Genomic DNA, 21,660 nt, shown 5'->3' with positions numbered 1-21,660 from the left:
ATTTAATAGATAATGTGTAAATTCACATATATGTATAATTATAAGCTATGTTATATATGTAGTAACAACACATTTTTAATCTATAATATCATATGACACAAACAGGATTTAAAGCCTCTTACAATTGTCAAACGTATTGAAGTATTTTGACAAGGCCTAGCCCATAATAAACACTCAGTAAGTATAAAATTTTATTGCTATAGTTGTATAGTTTATGAGTAGCAAAGAATTAAACAGTGCCTGGCCCAGGGTAACGACTCCATAGATGTTATCTTCTACTGGTATGTAGCAGGTGAGTACTAAAGCACTTAGTGCCCAGTGCTCGTATTAATTTCATACTGTAGTACACTCAGCAAGCTTTCTTTGGGATTTTCTTGCAAGCTTTCTTTGGGATTTTCTTGCAAGCTTTCTTTGGGATTTGCTTACGTCATACAATCATCTCATCCACACAAAATGAGAATGGTACCTTCCACTTTCTCGTGTATTTAATTCCATTTGTTATTATTGTTTTGTCTAATTGTTCTAGAAGTGCAGTTTTCAGAACAAAATTATATAACAGTGATGAGAACAGAAATTTGTTGTTCCTGACTTCAAGAAGGTTGAGTATTGCTGGCTGTCGGATCCATTCTCACTCCCAGTGATGTTAAGGAAGTGTCCTTTTATTACTATTCTGCCAAGGCCTTTAAAAAAAATGAACGAACCAGGAAGAGACCTAGTGCTCTCAAATGCCTCTTCAATCCCCAATGAGTTACTGAAGGCTCTTCTCCTTTGTTCTATTAACTAGAAAAACATACTGGCTGATTTGTGATGCTCATCCTTTGCCTTCTGTCCCTAAACCCCACGTTCTGTGGTCTGGATCTTGTTTACTACAATTCAGTTCATCTCTTCATTTGTAAAGAGGTGCATCAAGCATCAGGGTCTGGAAACAGGATCAGTATCATTTGGGGGAAGAACTAAATGAGGCAGAAGTAAGCCCAAGGTAATAAGATTCCTCAGATGGCACCAACTGGTGGAACCAGCTTTGATGAACCTAAAGCCACAATGGAATGCAGAGGAAAACTGGCAGAATTGCTTATTTTGAGGACAAGGGCAGAAACTGACTCCTGAAACTCACCTGAATTTAAAATCTTACAATAAAGGTTTGAGTTGCTGCAGATTTGCTGAATCAAGCCTGGAAAAACTCTTATCATGGTCATATGTGAGGGTGAGTTAATTCCATGTCTGAATTTAAAACTCCTAATTGGGGGGTAAAAAGTGACATAAGTTTAATTTTTCTCTTCAGTATGTAGATGTGAAACAAATCCTCTTTTATATAGAAAGAACAGTTTTACTTTGAAGACACGATGGATTTCATCAAGGGTTGAACCTTGATCGATTGAACTCATCACAGGCACATACCAGGGACCTCATTGTGTCTCTACTACTATTATTAATACTACTTAATAAAACTAAAAGCCATAAGGCAAAGGGTAAGCTACTACTACAACAACTTCGATTTATTGCTGAAACTATTATAAGAATATTTGAACCTCTATATGAAGAAAATGGAGATGTTTATAGTTGCAGAGAGAAGCAATTATGGAATTCTTTATGGGGTGATTTGTCAATGGATTGTATGATGAGTTATAATTTTATGGGTAAAGGTTTAATGCTTTGTTATCATGTACTATCATTTTGAATTTAACCTGGATTATCTACTGGTTTTTAGATTTCACAGTTACTAATTAAAGAAAGGTCCCTTCTCTTTTGCAATATGTATTCATTTCTGCAATATGTATTCATTGGATTCTGGTTCCTAGAGACGAATAAGAATTCTTCCAGCTACTTCAGTGACAATAATTCTTTTTTTTTTCTTTTGAGAAGGCGAGAAAACTTGAAATTCTCCTTAAAACTTTCTGCACCAGTTTGATTTCCCCCTCACCTTTTTACCATTTTTTTCTTTCAGTTCAGTTCACGCTCAGTCGTGTCCGACTCTTTGCGACCCCATGAACTGCAGCACGCCAGGCCTCCCTGTCTATCACCAACTCCCGGAGTTCACTCAAACTCATGTCCATCGAGTCAGTGATGCCATCCAGCCATCTCATCCTCTGTTGTCCCCTTCTCCTCCTGCCCCCAATTCTTCCCAGCATCAGGGTCTTTTCCAATGAGTCAACTCTTCGCATGAGGTGGCCAAAGTACTGGAGTTTCAGCTTCAGCATCAGTCCTTCCAATGAACACCCAGGACTGATCTCCTTTAGGATGGACTGGTTGGATCTCCTTGCAGTCCAAGGGACTCTCAAGAGTCTTCTCCAGCACCACAGTTCAAAAGCATCAATTCTTCGGCGCTCAGCTTTCTTCACAGTCCAACTCTCACATCCATACATGACTACTGGAAAAACGATAGCCTTGACTAGATGGACCTTTGTTGGCAAAGTAATGTCTCTGCTTTTGAATACGCTATCTAGGTTGGTCATAACTTTTTTCTTTAGGAGCTTCTCTTTCTCTGATCTACAGCTTTTTAGTGGCCAGTCTATTTGCAATCTGGTACTAAAAAAGTTTTTTTGGCTTGAAATTAAGGGGAAAATGCATCATCAAATCATCTGAATGAAACTACATTAAAGGGTTCATCAAACTTAAAGAACCTAAGGCATTAGAATCTTGAGAGCCATGAGAAAAATTTTGGTAGGTAGGGTCAGGGAGGTCTACATTCACATTTCTTTTATTGAAAGAGCCACCGTGATGATCTCATTAATTTCAAGAGATGATTCATGGAAAGGCCCTCCTGTTTCTCCAGGTATTTCATCTTCAAACTCTTCATGACTTTGAATGACAAGTGCTCTTCTGGGCTGTATGGTCAAGGCCGTTGATTCCAGATTCTTAGATGGAAGTATTTCTTTCTTTCACTCTTTTCCTAAACCTACTCCCAAGTGTGCCCTCCCAGCCAGAATCATGGCTCTCAGTTGGTATTTCTCACTTTAGAGAGGAAGAAATCTGGGATGCAAGGCTGGAGACCACCTACACAGCAAGACCCAAAGTCCCTAATTACAAAACCACATTTGTGTCTCAAAATATGTGCTCTAAAGACATGGAGGGCATCCAGACTTCCTTGGGGTTGTGCTCAGCAGCTTGAGCTCCTTGCACATCATTTGGTCCAGCACAGGTCCACAGAGTGAATCAGTAATGGGGAAAGGATTTCCTGGACGGCATGTTGACTTCCCAGGGGGAGCAGTGGTAAAGATTCCACCTGCTAATGCAGGAGAGGCAAGAGACTTGGGTTCAATCCCTAGGTCGGGGAGATCCCCCGGAGAAGGAAATGGCAACCCCACTCCAGTATTCTTGCCTGGAGAGTTCCATGGACAGAGGGGCCTGGCGGGCTGGGTCACATAGAGTTGGATGCGACTGAGTACAGTACAACACATATTGACTGTCTTTCAGCAACATCACTGATTTATCTCCAATCCAACAAATTTGGGTGTGGAATCAAGTGTCTTAGGTCAGAGTTTAAAATCACAGGCTCTGGAGCCTGATTATCTGGATTTGAATCCCAGTACTACCCCTTATGGCTGCTTGATTGTAGACCAAGGAAGTTGTTCAGCTGTCTGGTTGTCGGGTTCCTTGTTTGTGAAACACGGATGACAATAGCCCCTTGGGTTATTCCTTGTAAAGCACTAAACAAGGTCAAGCAGGTAGTGGGCACTGAGTAATACCGTAGCTCTCACTTTTGTCGTTAATTTACTTTGGCAAGTCTCTCATGGACCACTGATGTGATTACATGTAATTCTTTTTTTTTTTTCATAAACGTATTGATTTTTGGCTGCCCTGAGTCTTCCTTGCTGTGAGTTGGCCTTCTCAAGCGGCGGAGAATGGCTGCTACTCTCTAGCTGTGATGCATGGCTTCTCATTGCAGTGGCTTCTCTTGCTACTGGCTATGGGCCCTATCTAGAGCACACAGGCTCAGTTGTTGTGGCTCAAGGGTTTAGTTGCTCCACGGCATGTTGGATCTTTGTGGACCAGGGGTCGAATCCATGTCCCCTGCACTGGCAGGCAGATTTCTAACCACTGGACCATAAGGGAAGTCCTAATTCTTGTTTATAATTATTTGCAATGGCCACTCATTACCCTGGAAGTCTAAAAAAAAAAATAAAGTTTAATCTTGAGATTTAGGATTTTTCTTTCTTTTTTCTTGTTTTTAAAATTTTGATACAAAATGAGCATATACAGAATTAGATGGGGGTGTCATACAACACGATGACTATTATTAATAAGATTATTGTCTATTTGAAAGTTGCTGAGAGATCTTGAAAGTTCTCATCACAAAAAATTTTTAACTATGTGGTGATGGATGGCTGTTAAATTTATTGTGGTGATCATTGTGCAATAAATAAGTCAAATCATTACATTGCACACCTGAAGCAAATATAACATTGTATGTCAATTATGTCTCAATTTTTTAAATTAGAATAATTAATGAACCCTCAAGGACTCATCTTTCAGGTTCAACCAGGATGGACTCGAAGCTAATCTTGTTTGACCTCTGCCCGATACCAGTCATGTCCTGGAGCTGACTTGCTCTGCCTGCCAAGACCCAGTTCCATGTTCCGTTCCAAGACCCAAGATTCTCTTCCCAATTCTGTGTTCAATGACACACTGCTGGGAGTTTGCAGCCAACCATAGTGGGAGTATTTACATCATGGAAATTGGCAAGGGCTACAAATCAAGCCTTCTCCCCTGCTCCCACTGCTGTGCTGGAAGAGCCTGTTGTTAAGGAATTACCAGACTCCTGCTGCTACAACTCCCACCCCCAGCCCATTAGATTCCTTTGGAACGTCATATTATTTTGCTTTAATGTGTACACCTAAAATATTACAGCTCCTTTAAAAATAAAACCATAATTCCCTCGTCACATATTAAAAAGTTAACACTAATTTTTACAATATTGTCAAATATCCATGTGTTCAGATTTCCCTGATAATTTCATTACTTTTTATATTTCTATTTTTACTTTTTTCATAATTTTTGTTTTGTTCAAATAAGAATTCCAAATAGGTCTGAACTGCAGGGTGGCAAAATCTAAACTAGGGAAAACTCTAGAGGACAAATAACCCTTTTCCTTCAACAACTAAATAAATTGTAATAAGAGTTGTTTGAGAAAAAAAAAAAAGGAAGAGAGGGAGAAACCTATGAATTAGGCAAAATTTAATAGTTATGTACAAGGGAGAATGGATACATGTCTGTACGTGGCTGAGTCCCTTGCTGTCCAACTGAAACTACCACCATATTGTTAATTGGCTATGTGTGTGTGTGTGTTGCTCAGTCATGTCCAACCCTGTCCAGCCCCATGGACTGTAGCCCACCAGGCTTCTCTGTCCATGGGATTCTCCAGGTAAGAATACTGGAGTGGATCACCCTGCCTTCCTCCAGGGGATCTTCCCGACCCAGGGATCGAAACCAGGTCTCCTGCGTTGCAAGCAGACTATTTACCATCTGAACCACAAGGGAAGCCCTATGCTCCAATATAAAATTTAAAAAGTCATATAAATGAAATACAACTTGTGAGTCCTATCCAAGCAGTAGTTTCCCGTGTTTTCTCCTAAAAGCTTTGTTGTTTTACGTTTCACATGCTAATTGAATTTCCCCATTTTTACTGAGGTGTAATAGATAATGGAAGGACTTCCCTGGTAGCTCAGCTGGTAAAGAATCTGCCTACAATACAAGCAACTCTGGTTCAATTTCTGGGTTGGGAAGATCCTCTGGAGAAGTGATAGGCTACCCACTCCAGCATTCCTGGGCTTCCCTGGTTGCTCAGTTAGTAAAGAATCCGCCTGCAATGCAGGAGACCTGGGTTCAATCCCTGGGTTGGGGAGATTCTGCAACAGCTACCCACTCCAGTATTCTGGCTTGGAGAATTCCATGGACTATGGAAAATGTATGTATGTTTTGGTATATATATGCGTTGTGAGACTATCACCATAATCAAGTTCATTAACATATTCATCATCTCACATAGTTATGTTTTCTTTTCTGTTTTTTCTTTGTAGTGAGAACACTTAGGGTCCACTCTCCTAGCAAATTCAAAGCACAGTGCAGTATTAACTACAGTCATATTGTGTACGTCAGATCCCCAAACTTATTCATTTGCATAGCTGAAACTTTACCTCCTAAACTATCCCTCCCCTTCCCTGCATACCCCAACTCCTGGCAACCACAAATCCTAACCCTCTGCTTCTATGAGTTTAACTCTGTTAGATCCCACACATAAGGAAGATCTCCCAGTACTTGCCTTTTTGTGTAGCTTATTTCACTTGGCATAATGTCACCTAGGTTCATTCATATTATCATAAATGACAGGATTTACTTCTTTTTTTAAAGGTTGGATAATATTCCATTGCATATACAGTATTTTCTTTTATCTATTTGTCCATAGACAGCTGTACACCTGAAACCAGCACAACATTGCAAATTAACTATACTTCAATTTTAAAAATGGTAAAAAAAAAAAAAAAGTCAACTCAGAATAGATTAAAGACTTAAACATAAGACCTGAAGCCATAAAACTAATATAGGAAAACATAGGAAAAAAGCTTTTTATAATGGTCTGGGTGGTGATTCTTTGGATACTGAAAGCACAGGCAACAAAAGCAAAAATAGGTGAGTGAGACTGCATTTAAGCAAAAAGGTTGAGCACAGAAACACTCAACAGAGGGAAAAGACAGTGTAGGGAATAGAAGAATAGATGTGCATGAGTGGTTAATATGCAAAATTGGTAAGGAACTCATAAAACTCAAAAACAGGAATTGAATAACCTGAATATAAAATAGGCAAAGGACATGAATAGGTATTTCTCAAAAGTAGACACACACACAGCCAACAGTGTATGAAAACACATTCATTATCAATAATCATGTGGGAAATGCAAATCAAAACTACCATGAGATACTGCCTCACCCCTGTCTGAGTGACTATTATCGAAAAGGTAAAATGTAAGTGTTGGTGAGGATGTGGAGAATAGGGAACACTTACACACTAGAGTACTTTGGCCACCACATGTGAAGAGTTGACTCATTGGAAAAGACTCTGATGCTGGGAGGGATTGGGGGCAGGAGGAGAAGGGGACGACAGAGGATGAGATGGCTGGATGGCATCACCGACTCGATGGACGTGAGTCTGAGTGAACTCCTGGAGTTGGTGATGGACAGGGAGGCCTGGCGTGCTGCGATTCATGGGGTCGCAAAGAGTCGGACACGACTGAGCGACTGAACTGAACTGAACACGCTATTGATTGGGTGTAAATTGGGGTGGCCATTATGGAAAACAGTATGGAGGTTCTTTGAAAAATTAAAAATAGAGCTACCATATGGTCCGGTAGTCCTACTTCTGGGTACTTGCGGAAAGAAATCCAATCAGTGTCTTGAGATAACCCTCCCCCATTCACTGCAGCATTAGTCACAATAGCTAAGATATGGACACAATCTAAATTGATCTATTTACTGATGGATTTAAAAAAGATTGTATATGCAATGGAATATTATTCAGCTTAAAAAAAAAAGAAATAAATCCTGTTGTTTATGATAATGTGAATGAACCTGGATGACATTATGCTAAGTGAAATAAGCTAGACACAAAAAGACAAGTACTGGGTGATCTCCCTTATGTGTGGGATCAATCCAACAGAGTGAAACTCATAGAAGCATAACCATAGATATGAAATACATATAATGTAAAATAAACAGTTATGTTATATTATATGGGCATATATTATATAGTATATAAAAATAAAAGTATATACATTATATAATATATATCAAATAAGTATGTATTACATAATTACATATCTATTACATATCTATTACTGTTTTTATTACTGTAGCTTTGTAATGTGTTTTTTAGAATATTTATCTATTTGGCTGTGCAGGGTCTCAGTTGCAGCATGCAGGATCTTTGATCTTCTTGTTGCAGCTTGTGGGATTTAGTTCCCTGACCAGTGATCAAACTTAGGCCCCCTGCCTTAGGAGCACACAGTCTTACCACAGAGACCACCAGGAAGGTCCCTGCAGTGTATTTTTAAAAAGAAAGTGTGTTACCCCCGTTTTGTTGATCTTATTCAAATTGTTTTTGCTATTTGGGGGTCTTTTGTTCCATGTTAATTTTAGGATTTTTTTTTCTATTTCTGTAAAGAATGTCTTTGGGGTTTTGATAGTGAATGTGCTGAATCTAGGAGAAGGCAATGGCACCCCACTCCAGTGCTCTTGCCTGGGAAATCCCATGGATGGAGGAGCCTGGTAGGCTACAGTCCATGGGGTCGAAAAGAGTCTGACTCGACTGAGCGACTTCACTTTCACTTTTCACTTTCATGCACTGGAGAAGAAAATGGCAACCCACTCCAATATTGTTGCCTGGAGAATCCCAGGGACGGGAGCCTGGTGGGCTGCCATCTATGGGGTCGCACAGAGTCGGACACGACTGACGTGACTTAGCAGCAGTGCTGAATCTATAGATCCGTTTTGGGTAGTACGCGCATTTTAATAATATTCTTCTAGTCCATGAAAATAGGATGTCTTTCCACTCACCTATGTTTTCTTTAATTTCCTTCATCAGTGGTTTATAATTTTTAGTGTACCAGTCTTTCAACTCTTTGGTTTATTTCTAAGTTGTTGTTTTTTCCTTCTTGCTATTGTGATGGAATTGTTTTCTCTATTTCCTCGTAGGATAATGTGTTGCTTGTATAGAACTGAGACTCATTTTTAACATGTTTTTTATCTGGCAACTTTACTGAATTCATACTAGTTCTAACAGTTTTTTTGTTTTTTGTTGAGTTTTGAGAATTTTCTACATATACTATCATGTCATCTGCAAACACAATTAATTTTGCTTCCTCCCTTCCAGTCTGGATGACTTTTATTTCTTTTTCCTGTCCAATACTCTGGCCACAACTTCTAGTACTATGCTGAACAAAACAGATGAGAGTGGGCATCTTTGTTTTATACTGAATCTTAGAGGAAAAGCTTTCAGTTTTTCCCCATTTATTACGGTATTAGCTGTGTTTTCCTTGGTGGCCTCATTGTATTGAGGAAAGTTCTTTCTACACTGATTTTGTTGAGAGATTAAAAAAATATTTTTTATTTATCTATTTATGGCTGTACTGGGTCTCAGTTACTGCCCGGGCTTTTCTCTAGTTGCAATGAGCAGGGGCTACTCTTCACTGCAGTAGCCGGGCTTTCTTATTGCAGTTGTGTCTCTTTGCAGAGCACAGACGTGGGGCAGGTGGGCCTCCGTGGTTGTGGCACATGGGCTCAGTAGTTGTGGTTCTTGGGCTCTAGAGCGCAGGCTCAGCAGTTGTGGCACACAGGCTTAGTTGCTGTGAGGTATGTGGGATCTTCCCGGACAAGGGATTGAACCCACATCTCCTGCATTGGCAGGCGGATTCTTTAGCACTGAGCCACCAGGGAAGCCCCTGATGAGAGTTTTAAATCATGAATGGATGTTGACATTTGTCAAATGTTTTTCTGCCTTGATTGAGATGGTCATGTGATTTTTACTCTTCATGCTGAACTATCTTTATATCCCAGGGATAAATCCCACTGGTTCATGGTATATGATCTTTTTAATGCATTATTAAATTTGGTTCATTAGTGTTTTGAGGATTTTTGCATCTATGTTCATCAGGGATATTGGTCTGTAGTTTTGGCTATGCCATGTGGCTTACAGGATCTTAGTTCTCTGACTATGGATTGAACCCAGGCCCTAGCAGTGAAAGCAGAATCCTACACTGGGGCACGAGGGAATTCTCTCTTTTGGTGTCTTTATCTGGGTTTGGTATCAGGGTATCAGATGCTGGCCTCATAAAATGAGTTTGGAAGTGTTCCTTCTTCCTCTGTTATTTTGGAAGAGTTTAAGAAGAATCGGTATGAATTTCTCTATGAATGTTTAGTAGAATTCATCCATGACACCATCTAGCCCTGGGCTTTTCTTTGTTGGCAAGGATTTGATTACTAATTCAATCTGCTTGATTTGTTATTCGTCTGTTCAGAATTTCTGTCTCTTCTAGATTTAGTTTTGGCGGGTTGTATGTTTCTAAGAATTTATATATTTCATCTAAGTTATCCAGTTTACTGTCATATAATTGTTCATAATAATCCCTTACTATCTTTTTATTTTTAATAGCTGAGGCATCTGTTGTAATGGCTCCTCTTTCATTTCTGATTTTTAAAATTTGAGTCTTTTTTTCCTGTTAGTTTCACTAAGGGTTTGTTGGTTTTGTTTATATTTTCAAAAAACCAATTCCTAGTTTCCCCCCTTTTTTCTATTCTCTATTTGATTTGTGCCCTCTGTTTGATTTACTTCTGCTCTAATCATTATTGTATCTTTTCTTTTGGTAGCTTTCAGCTGAGTTTGTTCTTCCTCTAGTTCTTTGAGATGTGAAGTTCTGTTGTTTGTTTGAGGTCTCTCCTCTTTTTCAATGTTGGAATCCGTCATTATAAACACTCCTCTTGGTGCTGCTTTTACTGCATCCCGTAAGTTATGGCGTGTTATATTTTCATTTTTGTTTATCCCAACACAGTTTTAAAATTTCCTTTTAATTTTCTCTTTGACTCAATCATCGTTCAAGAATGTGTGTAGTGTCCACCTATTTGTGAATTTTCTCATTTTCTTACTGTTTTGATTTCTAGCTTCATTCCATTTTAGATGGAAAAGATACTTAGAATGATTTTAATGTTAAATTCATTGCGATATGTTTTATGACATGATTTATCCTGGAGAATATTTCATGTGCATTTGAGAATGATATTTATTCAGTGGCACATATCTGTTAAGTCTTAGTGTCTATGTGTTTGTTATGTTGTTCAAGTCAGCTGTTGGGTAGATCATTCAGAAGGAAAATCAAATTTGAAAGGCTATTGATTTTTACATGTTCATCTTAGAACTCTGTTCTTTGCTAAATTCTCAATTTTTAGAAATTATTTTTCTGTGAACCTTCTGGGGGAGTTAAGTTATTTAATTATATCATTTGTGTGTTACTTCTTTCCAATTCTCAGACCTCTAATTTTTTCTTGTGTCTAATTGAATTGGCTTATATGCTCAATAAAATGATATAGTATGGCAATGTGAGGCAAACTTGTCTTTTTTGATTCTTATTTCTGACATTGGTGGAAAAGTTTTAGATGTTCTTCATCAAGTAAATTGTTGAGTATTGGAGAAAAATATGTTTTATAGATGTATCATATATAATAATTTATCTATATATAACATTTATATAATATAATTAATGTTATGTATATGTTACATAAATTCATCATATTAAGGGGCATCCATTGATCACTATTTTATTGGATTATTAAAAAATATAAATAGGTATTAAATTCTGGCAAATATTACTGCTTTGCCAATATTGAACCAACTTTGAATTCAAAGAATAAATCTTACCTAGGCATGATGTTTTATTTTTTTAATCTAATAATATTAGATTGGATAATACTGGATTCAGCTTGCTTATATTTTAAAGTTTTATGATTGATATTCTTAAATGAGATTGGTCTGTAATTTTATTTTTGGATGCAATCTTTGGCATGTTTTAGAATCAGTGTTTTACTTTATAAAAATAATTTTGAAAATTTTCCTTTGGTTATATGCTTGAATAATTTAAGTAGCATTGGAATTATTTGAACTTTAAAGGTTTAGTAGAATTCCCCTATATAACTACCTGGGTCTGCCTTTTTCCATTTCCTCATTATATATAAAGAATCCTTTCTTCCCTTTCATCCTAGATTCTTTTTTTAAGTATACATTACTGAAAAAAAATCAAATCATAGGTAGATAGTTCTGTGAATTTTCTCAAATAGAATATGCTTGCTTAATCAGCATTTGTATCAAGAAACAGACACTGGCACCCCAGAAACCACTTTCATATTTTCTTGAACTCTCTAGCTTCCCACAAGAGCCTGAAGCCCTTTGGTCATAGTGTTCTCTAGGCTCTGTAATTTTTTTTTCTATGTTATATGGTCCACTTACGTCTTTTTTTTTGTTTATCTCCAGTCAATTTTGATTAACCAATGTTTTCTGGAAAATTATCTATTTCATCCAAGCTTTCAAACTGATTTACTGATTTATAATTATGCAAGTTAGTCCTTTATGATTTGAATGTTTTACCTGTTGTATTCCCTAATCCTTAAAAACAACAGGTTCTGGGTGGAGATATTCCATTAAGGTCCGTGCAACAAAAGATTACAAATCCGTGTGTGTGTGTGTGTGCATGAATGTGCAATAGTGTTATTGAACAGATACTTTTCTTGCTGGCTGGCTAGCTATTTATCTAGCCTTATAACCATCTTGCTATCCTGGTATCTGTACATTTCACATGGTAGAGAGAATGAAGGGCATCTACAAAGCATGTGCATTCCAGATGAAAAAGCTGATTGGGACGTCCTGCTCTCCTTTCTTCTTAAGGCTAAGATATACCATTTTGCAACCAGGAGAGAGAAGCCAAGAGAATTGTGGAGGCATTGGCTCTGCGGTTTGATGAGCTGCTAAGATAAAACCAGGAAACACCTACCTCCAGAATTCTTGGTGAGAGATGTAAGCCTGTTTGTTCCACTCCAAGTCAGGTTCCGTTATGTGTGGCTGAATACATTCCTAACTGATACAGAGAACAAGACAGGCAAAATCAGATAACTGTTTTGTTCATAGTACATAAATGTTGATACACAGAAAAATTATCGTAGAGACACTAAATTTCCCAACTCTCTGTTAGCAACCTGAGTAGCAGTTACACTAATTAAGTGAATATTGCATGACCTTTATAGTGTAACCAGTGTTAAAAGCATAGTTTGCATAAATTGTTCACAATGTTTTAGATATATTTTACCTTTTTTTTTTGTTCAGTGGGATAACAGATTGTGCACATCTTACATGGATGATAGGGTACATCCTCCTAGGGTTTCAAAATGATTAAGTGGAATAAACCCTATAAAGGGCCTAGGACACTGTCTGGCACATGAAGTGCCAGTAAAGTGCTCCATAAATGCTAATAATATTTTAATAATCAATATCGATAAAGAAGAGTGATGTTTGCTACTGGTAACTCATACTTAAATGACTAGCTCCTTCTTATCCTTTGTATTCCAGTAAGAAAAGCCTCCTCCTCCTAAAAGCCCTCCCTGGCTATTCTATCTGAAGTGGAATCCCTCCAACCGTTCCCATTCCCCATTTCCCCCAACCTGTTTACTAGCCCAGAGGCCTTGTCTTCATCTGTAATTCAATTATTTATTTGGTAAATGCATGTCTCCCCTGATAGACGTAAACCCCATGAGAGCTGAACTCCCAGTGGCTGCCATAGATTCTCTGCTCTCTATTTGTTGAATAAAAAGACCAAAAAATGTCCAAGAAACTATTATGATAAGAGAATACCATTTGACATAGAAGGGCTGTGCTGTGGTGGCCATTTCTTTGGGGATAATTTTGAAAGTGAAGATGGGTAAAAATTCTAGACCTTCAAACTAAAGCTTCATCAGGCCACTTAGTGGTTTATTATTAGTGGTAAAGAATCTGCCTGCAATGCAGGAGACATAGGAGATGCAGGATCAATCCCTGGGTTGGGGGCGTGTGTCCAGTGCCACTCTGAGGGAGGAGGGCACTCCTCCCTTCCACTCTGCTGCCTACTCACGAATCTCCCTACCCCCATCACCACCGGCTATGGAATCCAATGGAGACCATGGGTCATGGTCTCCCCACAACTGACATCTGGAAAGACTAGCAGGAGACCCTCTCTCTTTTCCTGTATCTTCTAGAACTGCAGGATATGATAGCAGCCAAGCAGTGGGCTTTGGCTACCTGAATTTGAAGCCCATCTTCCCTGCTTACTAATCTTTCTTGGGGCAAGTTACTTTGGCCTCTCTAGGCCGTGTTTAGTCATTGGTAAAAAAAAGTGGACCCTGCCTGGTTAGGCGCTGATGGGTGCCCGGTGGATGCTGGATAACTGTGACTTTTATTACCATCCTTCTGGACGTCATCATAGTCTCTGCCAGTTTTGATCAGCAGGGCCTGGGGTTCTGGGATTGCATTTTTCACATATACATGTTCTATAGCCTGAGAGTTTGTTTTCTAATTGTGATGGATATGTGGCCAGCGCTATAGCAACCTAATGTGGATTATTCCAAGAAGGTTCTAGAATCTCTGGATGGGTGGGGCCTCCGGCTGGCCATCTTGGAAGAGGGGCTTGGGAACTCTTCTCTGCCAGCACTTTACCTGGCTGGGTATTTTTATGGTTGGGCTGGTCCTGTAATTGTTGCCCAGGGTTTAGTGTTTATTTGGGGTACTTTGGAGGATTATGCAAATTTAAGGGGTGGGTCTTTGGCTGTATCTGGATAGCAAGCACTCATGTCGATTGTATGTTCATTTGGGCGGCTTTTGAGTGTCATTTTGTGATGAAATCTCGCTAGTAAGCACACAATTTGTATGTGGAATGAATGTTACATAGGAACTTTGGGAAGGTTAATGGATAGGGGGTGTTTGCTACTTTTCTTGCCCTCGGTGGCACACTCTTTGCTCACCTCTGCAGTACTGAGCTTAAGGATTAATTGGCTGGGATTAATTTGACCTGGAAAATAGAACAGGAAGTAGGGTTTGGGCCTGAGGTAGAGTCAACTTAACTGATGTCCCATTTGGCCTGTTTCAGAGGGTGCAATGGTTGATGCTGGGGGTGAGCTGGTCTCTCCCTCCCAACCTTCTAGGAAGCCACACCATGGGTGACCATGAGCTTAAGGGATGAGCCTGGGGATGAAGAACTGTAGGGAGCCCAAGAGGATCTCAGGTCCAAGTCATGACCCGTCAAGGATTCAGTGAGTTTGGTGTGCGACCTATTGAGTGCTGGTGCCCATTCCCTCCCCCAGCAATGGTGCAAGATTTTTATTTGTATTTCACTTCATTATGAGTAAAGTTGCATGGTTTCCCCAATGTCAGTTGTACCTTTTTAGAAAGTAAAATTGCTTGTTCCTGTACCTTGCCCATTTTTGTGATGGGCTTGTTTATTCTTAAGAACTCTTTGCTTATTAGGGAAATTAACCTGTTGTTACAGATGTTTACCCAGTCTCCATCCCCACCCCCATTCATATTTAAGTTTTGCATTCTGCTCAGCCAACCCCCCTTTATGGTTTTTAAATCTTATGTCATGCTTATTACCTTCTATAAACCAATATTTTATCTTTAAGGTAGCCATTTTAAAGATATATTTTTATATTTAAATATGTTTTAGACCCACATTGAGTCCATTTGTGTATGGAATGAGGGTAGGGATAGTTATTTGTACCTTTTTAAAAAGTAAAATTGCTTGTTCATATACCTTGCCCATTTTTGTGATTGCTTGCTTATTAATTCTTAGGGGTTCTTTGCTTGTTAGGAAAATTAATCCTTTCTTACGTATTTTTACCCAGTTCCACTCCCACCCCCATTCATATTTGATCTTACGTTTTATACAGCCCTTTCCTACCCCATCCCCGACCCCCACTATACGTTTTTTAAATTTTAGGTCATGCTTAGATGGGCCATAAGATTTCAGTTGTAAAAATCACCATTCTAAAAGTACATGTTTGTATTTAAACATATGTGTTTGACTAACACAGATTTCATTTGTGTATGGGATGATGTAGAGATAATTAGTTATTTGTACTTTTTTAAAAAGTAAAATTGCTTGTTCATGTATCTTGCCCATTTTTGTGATGGCTTATTAAATAAGAGCTCTTTGCTTATTAGGGAAATTAATCCTTTCTTACATATTTTTACCGTTTCCACCCCAACCCCGTTCTTATTTAAGTTTTGTATAGCCATCTCCCACCCCACCTCCCCACCCCCATTTTATATTTTTTTAATCTGAGATCATGCTTAGAGGGGCCTTCCATAAGATTTTAATTGTAAAAATTGCCATTTTAAAAGTACGTTTGTATTTAAACATGTGTTTGACCAACACTGGGTTCATTTGTGTGTGGGATGAGGTAGAGATAGTTATTTGTACCTTTTTTAAAAGTAAAATTGCTTGTTCATGTATCTTGCCCATTTTTATGATGGCTTATTAATTCTTAAGAGCTCTTTGCTAATTAGGATAATTAATCCTTTCTTACATATTGTTACCCAATTTCCACCCCTACCCCCTCCCTGATCCATATTTTATGTACAGTCCTCTCCCATCTCCCCACCCGCTTTATATTTTGTAAACTTAGGTCACGCTTAGAGAGGTCTTCTATAAACTAAGATTTTAATTGTAAAAATCACCATTTTTTAAATCACCATTTTTTTTAAAGTACATTTTTATATTTAAACATATGTGTTTGACCCACTGAGTTCATCTGTGTATGAGATGAGGTGTAGAGGTAATTAGTTATTTGTACCTTAAAACAGTAAAATTGCTTGTTCATGTACCTTGCCCATTTTTGTGATGGGCTTGCTTATTAATGCTTAAGAGCTCTTTGCCTGTTAGGAAAATGAATCCTTTCTTACTTTTTACCCAGTCCCCACCCCTGCCCCCACTCATATTTAATTTTTTTACAGTCCTCCCCCCATTTAAATTTTTTAAATCTTAGGTCACACTTAGAGAGGCCATCTATAAACCAAGATTTTAATTGTAAAGATAGCCATTTTTAAAGTAACTTTATGTATTTAAACATACATGTTTGCTGCACATTGAGTTCATTTACATGTGGAATGAGATAGGGATCCAGCCTAATTTTCCCCCAAATCACTACACCATTTATTTTTAACTATTTGATAGCTTTGTACCAGGTTTATTCCTTCCCACCCCCTACCTCCCACACCCCTCCCATCATTTTTACTGTTATAATTGACAAATTTTAATATAGTGTGTACAGTGTGATGATTTAATATACATTGTACACTATTTCTTGAGTAAATCCACTTGATTTGAACCTGCATTACTAAATTACTCCCACCCAATTGAGATGCTGGATGGACAGAGAGCTGAAAAGCAGACACCTATTTTGGGGAGAGTAGGTAAGTAGACACACCATGAGATAGTATATAAAGGTATAAATTGGTAGAATACTTGGATAGGGCAGCAATGATCAAAGTACAGAATTTTTTGATGGACCTTAGTGGTTTTCTTCAGGGCATGGGTTTGGGAGGAGGACAGGGTGAACATTTGATATTGTCTGAAAACCATTTTCAGAAACCCAAGATTAGGTCAACAAAAAGTATGGCAAGATTTTACACCCACTTATAACCTTGGGGCCTTGTCACCTAAATACAGGGGCCTCCTAACTTTTGATGTAGTCCAAACCCTGAACATGGGGTTGCGAAGAGTCGGACGTGATTGAGCGACTTCACTTTCACTTTTCCCTTTCATGCATTGGAGAAGGAAATGGCAACCCACTCCAGTGTTCTTGCCTGGAGAATCCCAGGGACGGGGGAGCCTGGTAGGCTGCTGTCTATGGGGTCGCACAGAGTCAGACACGACTGAAGTGACTTAGCAGTAGCAGCAAACCCTGAACAGTGTGTGTGTGTGCTTGAAACCGCAAATAATTCACAGGAGTCACATCTTTGCTCACATTTAATTTTTATTTTGATTTTTTTAATGCTGCACAACACGATATTTATTTCATTTGTTTCATTTATTTATTTCTGTTTGCTGCTATTATTGTAGTTACTTAAAGAGAGAAGGGAACATTTGTGGCCTTTTTTTCTTAATCTTAATCTATAGGCCGCCTTAAGCTTTCTAAATTTGGAATATTTAAGCAAGCTGTAAGGTGAAGGGGGTTTCGCAAAATCACTTGAGGGAAAGGAAAGGTTGCTTTGTTAATCATGCCCTATGGTGGGTGATCAACTGCGTGTACAATTATATCTTACTTTTAATTAATTGCGCTTAAGGCCTTAATTAAATCTGGAGGTTCCCTTCTTAGAGCAGCTCATACTGACGGAGGTGCATGCGCTGGATGATGTCACGGCAGTCGTTGAACACACGGCGGATGTTCTCGGTGTCCACAGCGCAGGTGAAGTGAGGGTAGCAGTAGTGGCGCCCGTCTCCACTAGCAGTGCTGATTCTCTGTGGGGACAAAGGAACCGTGGTGAGTGCCCCCTCGCCAGTAACTCACCAGTAGATGTCATCTACCAAGCTCTGCCCACCAGTTATTGACATCATGTTGAAACAATCCCCAACTGAAGGGCCCAAAGGCTAAGAGTCATGCTGGCTATCGGTGAAATAACATGGAGGAACTGGATGGTTTGATCCTCAGATTTAGAATTAAGTAAACAACAGTCTCTACTCACCAGAAATTCATCTCGAATGAAGTACTTGGCCCGGGTCACGCGTGGGTCCTCTCCGGGCTCGGGAGTCGCTGTAAAGAATATAAATATTTTGTTACTTAAGTAACAAGAATGAGATTCCTTTGTTCCCCCTATAGACCCCTTATAGTGTGGTGGTGGTGGCTGGGGAAGCAGAGTTCCATTCTTAGAGATCATTCATTTTTAAAATCAAGAACAGAAATCTTTAACATATGCAAGACCCTGTGGGACCAATGGGCACTAATCAACTGCAGAAGGCCATACGTACCATCCTCAGGAGTAGTGTAGCGAGCAAATTCTGGAAAGTAGTCCTCAATCTTCGATTTTCCAGCAAGGACTTTCTCAGCCAGCAGATCTTGCTTGTTGAGGAACAGAATCACAGAGATGGTGCGCAGCCATCTAAGAAAGAGGGAAGCGGGTTTATTGCCCAGGAAGAGAGTATTCTTTTTGCAAGTAGTTTGAGATGCTTGTACAAGAACTTGTACAAGATTCTTTTCTATTGACCTTGACATCAGTAGGGAGGAGATGGAGGTGGGCGGCGGGCACTGCACAAACCTGTTATTCCAGATGCTCTTGAAGAGGTTCAGAGCCTCCTGCAGGCGGTTGGTCTGGTTGTCCTCCCGAATGACCATGTTGTAGCTGCTGCTGGCAACCACGAAGATGATGGCAGTCACATCTTCAGCACAATAAAGCAAACATAACACATGTTAGCAGAGAAAGTGATCCTTAACAATTAGAAAAGCAAACTGTCCTTAGAGAGCAGAGAAGCCCATGGCTTCCGTACCATTGAAGCATTGGATCCATTTGCGGCGTTCATCGCGCTGGCCGCCCACGTCAAACATGCTGCAGGAGAGAAATGATACCTGGTCACTCCAAGGGCCAACACTGGTCCACCGCTCTCCCTACCAGAGGGAATGTCAAGATATCTTTTTTTTTTTTTTTTAAAGGGAACCGTTTACTTACTGGAAGTTGACTTTGTCCACCTGGAACTTGGTCTCAAAGATTCCAGAAGTCAGGACACGGCAGCGGAGCAGATCCTAAAACAGAATCTTGGGTCAAGGGATCTCACCGAAACCAACTAAAACTCATTTATAATTGCCAATCTGGAGTTGCCAATTAGTTGGGACAGAGGGCTCCGAGTCCTCTGCTTGTGAGAACGTGTGCATACCTGGTCGCTGGGCACGTAGTCATCCTGCTTGATGACATCAATCTTGTCCAGGAAGCTGGGAGGAAAAGATGCACCAGGGTGACCACGTGCTTATGCCACTCTGCCCACCCACTATCCCTGCCTCTCTGCAAAGACCAGCTGATGGAAATGACCACCCCACAGTTACATGGCATTAAGTCGGTGGGAATTTTCTGCGTTCATTAAGCTTATGATTCCAAGCTTATGCTTTAGAGAGGTTAAAGCAAAGAGAATACAAGATAAATGTACTTGGCTGAGCAGTAGTAGGTCTAGGAATCCAGAACTAGGAGTGGGCTCTCCTGGCCTTGTTTTAATTTTAAAAGGCTGGTTCTGTGCAGATCAATCAGCTGATTGATTTTGTGCCATTTGATAATGACTGAGTTAAATTCAAATTGTTTGGCTTTGATTAAAATGGCAAGTAGGATGAAAATTGTACCCTTCCTGTCATGCAGAGTTTTAAAAAATGGAAAAAAAAAAAATGGCACATTTAAGAGCAGCAAGGATTTTTTTCCCTCCCAAGAGACTAATGAAAATGAGATTGTCTGAGTTACTCAGAAAGGGTATCCCTTCCTTCTACTTTTAAGAAGGGGCCGGGCCCTTACCACACTGAACAGGAAACAGACACAACGTTCCCTTCCGTTCTACTTCGTCTATGAAATAGCACAGTCCAGATATTAAACTTTAGCGTTTTCAAAAACCCTCAGAGCCACCCAGGTTAGGGGCCCTTATTCAGGCTGGGAGCCTGCACAGTGGAGGGGTGGAGATCTTAGGGGCCATCCTTAACGATGAGAAAGCTTTATAGGGGAAAAGCAGTGTTTTATACCTCCCTTTCCACAGCTATACACTGTCCCCAAAGCAAAAAGTACCTTGCTTGTGTTGCCAGACTAGATAACACTGTTAGGAAAATAACTTTTAAAACACTAATTACTGTGTTAATGTTAAAACCAGCTTTTTTCTTTTTCCTCCTTGGGGGGAGGGGTCTGGAATTATTTTAAAGTGGGCTAATCAGAGAAGAAAAATCACAAAGAAGAGTCTATTTAAAGAAATTCTGTACCTTTTTTTTTTCTTCTTTCCTCCTTCCTTTTTACCAGTTTAAAGTTAGTCTGGCTTAGAGGATATACTAACTTGCCCAATCAGTCTTACATTACAGTACCAGTCCAGAAATAGCTCCCCAGCCGCCCTGGCCTCCAGCATGTTGCCATGGCAACAGAACCACAGTTCTAAAAATAGATCATCAGCACCAAATCTTGTGAGAGAGACATCTGGAGTGGGGCCAGCCAAACCCGGGCTCAACAAATAAAAACAGGCACCTTAAGAAATGGGCAAGATAGCAGTAGATCAACTTTTTAACATAAAGGCAGTGAAACCAGACACACACTGGTCACTGCAGGGCAGAGCTGCTTTCCAAGCATCGGGCTGGGGAAGACATTTTATAAAAGTTGAGCTGTGTTCTCTTTTTCTTAGAGTTGCCTTAAAACTTTCCATAAACTGCAAATGTTGCCTTTTTCAGATAAAGTTGCAGGAGTAATTGAGTGTTGCTTTAAAAAACAATAACAACAAAAAAAAACTTTTAAATGGTGTGAGATTAAAAAAAAAAAAAGCTGGCTAAACTGTTAATTAATGAAGTTGTTACACCCTCCCCCCTCCCAGAGCACTCCAAACTGGGGTGGTTAAATCCTTCTAATCTTGTACCTGTACTTCTGACTTGGATCCAAACTACAAAAGGCAAACAATTCCAGGATTTCCATTTGTTTTGCCTTACTATAATTAGCACTTCCAGCTTTAAGCACAAACTTTTGAGAAAATCAGAGACTTTGTTGAAGAGGGGGGTGGGGGTTGGGGGGGGGGGCGGTCACAGAGACTGGCCAAGATGGACTTTTTTTTTCTTACTTGTTGAAAAAATATACAGATTTGCTTGTATATGAAATCACAAAACAGCTATATGTGTGACAATTGAAAATAATCAAATGCACTTCCAATGGGAAAGCAGGGTCAGGGAGAGAGAAATTAATAGGCTTCACAGCCCCTAACATAAGCTCTTGTGATGTGTAGATACAAGAATCTGGGGCCCTTGCTTTGTGTTTGCAGTTGGAGTGCTGTCACCTCTTCCTCACTCCTGTTTATTCAAGTGGTTTTCATAAGTTCCTCAGGCGTGGGGCTCCTAAGTAATGCAATTTTAGCTTTTTGTGAGCCAGCCGGGTACCATGTTCCTGGTT

General features: G+C 39.5%; 1 protein-coding gene across 25 annotated transcripts in view; it reads right to left on the bottom strand.

The window, feature by feature from the left end:
• Positions 1-17,516: 17,516 nt before the first annotated feature.
• Positions 17,517-21,660, bottom strand: part of GNAS (GNAS complex locus) — a 67,388-nt gene continuing 63,244 nt past the window's right edge. For all 25 annotated transcript variants that reach the window (XM_086332718.1, XM_086332721.1, XM_086332722.1 and 22 more), the window contains 7 exons: positions 19,427-19,481; positions 19,222-19,295; positions 19,043-19,101; positions 18,814-18,934; positions 18,527-18,657; positions 18,244-18,311; positions 17,517-18,019 (listed from right to left, as the gene is read on the bottom strand). In XM_086332718.1, coding sequence (XP_086188844.1) covers positions 17,873-18,019; positions 18,244-18,311; positions 18,527-18,657; positions 18,814-18,934; positions 19,043-19,101; positions 19,222-19,295; positions 19,427-19,481 — 655 coding nt within the window. In that variant the 3' untranslated portion in view covers positions 17,517-17,872. The remainder of the gene's footprint in view (positions 18,020-18,243; positions 18,312-18,526; positions 18,658-18,813; positions 18,935-19,042; positions 19,102-19,221; positions 19,296-19,426; positions 19,482-21,660) is intronic.

Source organism: Bos grunniens, chromosome 13 (assembly GCF_055505025.1).
Source record: "Bos grunniens cultivar Pamir isolate PY7600 chromosome 13, Bosgru_T2T1.0, whole genome shotgun sequence".
NCBI lineage: Eukaryota > Metazoa > Chordata > Mammalia > Artiodactyla > Bovidae > Bos > Bos grunniens.
This window is presented reverse-complemented; position numbering and strand designations above follow the sequence as displayed.